Raw genomic sequence first — 3,476 nt, 5'->3', positions numbered from 1 at the left:
CAAGGCCACTCTGCTCGGAGGTGTCCTCAGCTTCAGCATCATGTGTCTTTTTCTCGCCCGCAAAACAGCAATCCTTTCACGCCCTGGCAGCCGCGTGCGAACCTTGCTCTCGGTTCACCCAACAACTCTGATCCATGGATGCTGGATAGTGGGGCTACACACCATATTACATCGGATCTCCAAAATCTTTCTTTGCATCAACCATACTCGGGCAATGATGAGGTCTTGATCGGTGATGGTTCTGGTTTGAAAATAACTAACATTAGGGTTTGACGACTTTGCCTTCTCTTACTCGACCTCTTGCTTTAGAAAATGTCTTATGTGTACCCAACATACACAAAAATCTTATTTCAGTCTATCGGTTATGCAATTCTAATCAAGTAACTGTTGAATTTGCTCCTGCTTCCTATCAGGTGAAGGATCTTCACACGGGGCTCCCTTACTCCAAGGCAAGACTAAAGGAGAACTGTATGAGTGGCCAATGACAGCTTCTCACATTCACTCTCTGTATGCATCTCCCAGTTCGAAAACAACTATATCCTCCTGGCATTCTCGGCTTGGCCACCCTTCATCTTCTATCTTAAACATGATTGTCTCAAAGTTTTCTTTACCACTTTCTTGTTCTTCCTCTAAACATTTTTCTTGTTCTGATTGCTTACTTAATAAAACACACAAATTGCCTTTTGGTGTTTCCTCTATTCAATCCACCAGACCTTTACAATATCTTTTTACTGATGTTTGGACATCTCCTATCCTTTCTCTTGATAACTACAAATATTATCTCATTTTTGTGGATCATTACACCCGTTACACATAGTTTTATCCACTCAAAAACAAGTCGGATGTGAAACATACCTTCATCGCCTTCAAAGCCCTTGTTGAAAATCAATTTTGTGAGAGGATTCAAACTTTGTACTCTGACAATGGTGGTGAGTACATTGCGCTTCGTACCTACTTATCTACACACGGGATTGCTCACTTCACCTCTCCTCCGCACATGCCTGAACACAATGGGATGTCTGAACGCAAACATAGGCACATTGTGGAAACTGGTCTCGCTCTGCTTTCCCATGCTTCGATGCCCAAAACGTATTGGCCGTTTGCTCTTTCTACGGCTGTTTATCTCATCAACAGATTACCAACGCCAGTATTTTCTAACCAATCTCCCTATCAGAAACTATTCATGACCACTCCCAACTACACAAAGCTAAGAGTTTTTGGGTGTACCTGTTTCCCATGGCTTCGACCTTATACGCCTCATAAGCTAGCAGAGCGTTCGAAGGAGTGTGTATTTCTTGGTTATTCGCCATCGCAAAGTGCATATTTTTGTCTTGATAAAGCCACTGGTCGTGTTTATGTCTCCATGCATGTCCAATTTGTTGAGACTGAGTTCCCGTTTGCTAAGTCCTCGCCGTCTGTCGCTGCATCGTCCTCACCGTCTCCGACTTCATCCGCCACTCCTGTTTTACTCATACAGTCTGTCTTGCCCCCTCGTGGGATCCTTCACTCGTCCTCCTCTTCTGCTTCATCAACTCCGACTCCTTCCTCACTGAATTCATCATCGGTCCCGGCATCGTCATCTCAGGTATGTCCTCTATCTCCGACTTCTTCGTTTTCTTCCCCCTCTTCCTCTGAGCCCACTGCTCCAAGACAAAATGGGCCGCAGCCCACGGCCCAGCCACAACCTCTAAACACAAACTCGATCCATCCCTTGTCTCTATCACCAAATATTCACACAAACCAACAAATTAATCCGCTTCCACAAATTGAACCGAACCGAACCACATCTCCACCTTCGCATGTTGACACTCTGCCTTCCCCTGTTTCGCCATCGACCACCACTAACCCTCCCTCTCCGGTTACCACACCTTCTCCCTCGCCGTCATCTACTTCCTCATCTTTGCCATGTTCACCACTGCCACCATCTCCGTTGCTTGTTCTACCACCTCCACCCGCCACTAATCGTCATTCTATGACTACAAGAGCAAAGCAGGGCATTGTCAAACCGAACAAGAAATACTCTCTCACTGCTCAAGTCTCGGCTCCTGAACCACGAACGGCAAATCAAGCTCTTAAAGATGATTGTTTCCGGCAGGCTCTCACTAATGAAATCAATGCACAATTACGGAATCACACATGGGATTTAGTTCCCAAACCGTCGTATCCAGTCAGTATCGTGGGTTGTCGCTGGGTTTTCACAACCAAATACAATTCTGATGGCTCCATCAACAGATACAAAGCTCGTTTAGTTGCCAAAGGGTACAATCAGAAGTCTGGTCTTGATTTCATAATCAATCAGAAGTCTGGAGACATTCAGTCCCGTTGTTAAATCAACTATGAAAGGCTCAGAAGTCTGGAGACATTCAGTCCCGTCTGCGGTGGGTTTTGTCAATTTTGTTGCTGATACTTCTCTCTTCATTCTTCGGAAAGGCTCGTCCATCGTATACATGCTCATACCTTGGATAGCTTAGCTACTCGTTTTTCAGTTAAAGATCATGAGGATCTGTCCTATTTCCTTGGCATTGAGGCACGCCGTGACTCCATTGGTCTTCACCTGAATCAGCGTTGATACATCTTGGATTTGCTTGCAAAGACGAACATGCTCATGTCCAAACCGGTACACACTCCGATGGCCACATCTCCAAAGCTCTCTCTTAACTCTGGTTCCAAGCTTCCGGATCCGACCATGTATAGAAGTGTTGTTGGTAGTTTACAATATCTTGCTTTTACATGCCCAGATATCTCCTATTCAGTGAATCGCTTATCCCAATACATGCATATGCCCACGGATGAGCACTGGAAGGCGGCCAAGCGGATACTCAGATATTTGAATGGTACATCTTCACATGGTATTTGTCTCAGGAGGGAGAATCCTTTTTAGCTTCATGCTTACTCGGATGCAGATTGGGCTGGAGATACTGATGATTTTGTCTTTACAAATGCATATATCGTTTATCTTGGTTACAATCCTATGTCATGGACGTCTAAGAAACAGCGAGGTGTCGTTCGTTCTTCTACCGAAGCTGAATATAGGTCAGTTTCTAACACGTCCTCTGAAGTTATGTGGGTTTGTTCTTTGTTACGGGAGCTTGGTGTTTCATTACCTCAAATACCTACAAGAGACACACAAGTTTTAACGAGGTTCAGCAAATACTTTGTTGCAAATACTTCTTGAGCACAATTACAGTTAAGGTTGTTTTGGTGAAACAATCACTTTATTCCATTAAATCCTCAAAAGAGGAAGTGCACACTAGCTACTTAAAACTCAAATAGTACATGAAAAGTAAATAAATATATAGGTTCAATGAGTTTCCAAAGAGATGCGCAATTTCGATGGATATGATTCAACATTGAAGACGAGCTTCGATAAATCTCTAATCAACTAGTGGTGAAAGACAGTTTGCAGAGTTAACAAGTAAGAAGTTTTGATAAGTTGCTCCAAGGAGGAGGATGAAGGTGAATACAGTTTCCAATTG

The 3,476-nt window shown here is 43.8% G+C and overlaps 1 protein-coding gene across 1 annotated transcript; it reads left to right on the top strand.

Annotated features, from left to right (window-relative positions):
• The first annotated feature begins 2,629 nt into the window (after positions 1 to 2,629).
• On the top strand, positions 2,630 to 3,175 carry LOC109131596 (uncharacterized mitochondrial protein AtMg00810-like). Its single transcript, XM_019242752.1, has 2 exons — positions 2,630 to 2,849; positions 2,904 to 3,175. The coding sequence occupies exons 1-2, from the start codon at positions 2,630 to 2,632 to the stop codon at positions 3,173 to 3,175; spliced, it is 492 nt and encodes a 163-aa protein (XP_019098297.1).
• Positions 3,176 to 3,476: the final 301 nt, after the last annotated feature.

The sequence above is a fragment of the Camelina sativa genome, unplaced genomic scaffold, assembly GCF_000633955.1.
Source record: "Camelina sativa cultivar DH55 unplaced genomic scaffold, Cs unpScaffold00656, whole genome shotgun sequence".
NCBI classification, from domain to species: domain Eukaryota; kingdom Viridiplantae; phylum Streptophyta; class Magnoliopsida; order Brassicales; family Brassicaceae; genus Camelina; species Camelina sativa.
The sequence above is the reverse complement of the archived record's forward strand: the minus strand, read 5'-3'. Positions and strand labels throughout refer to the sequence as shown.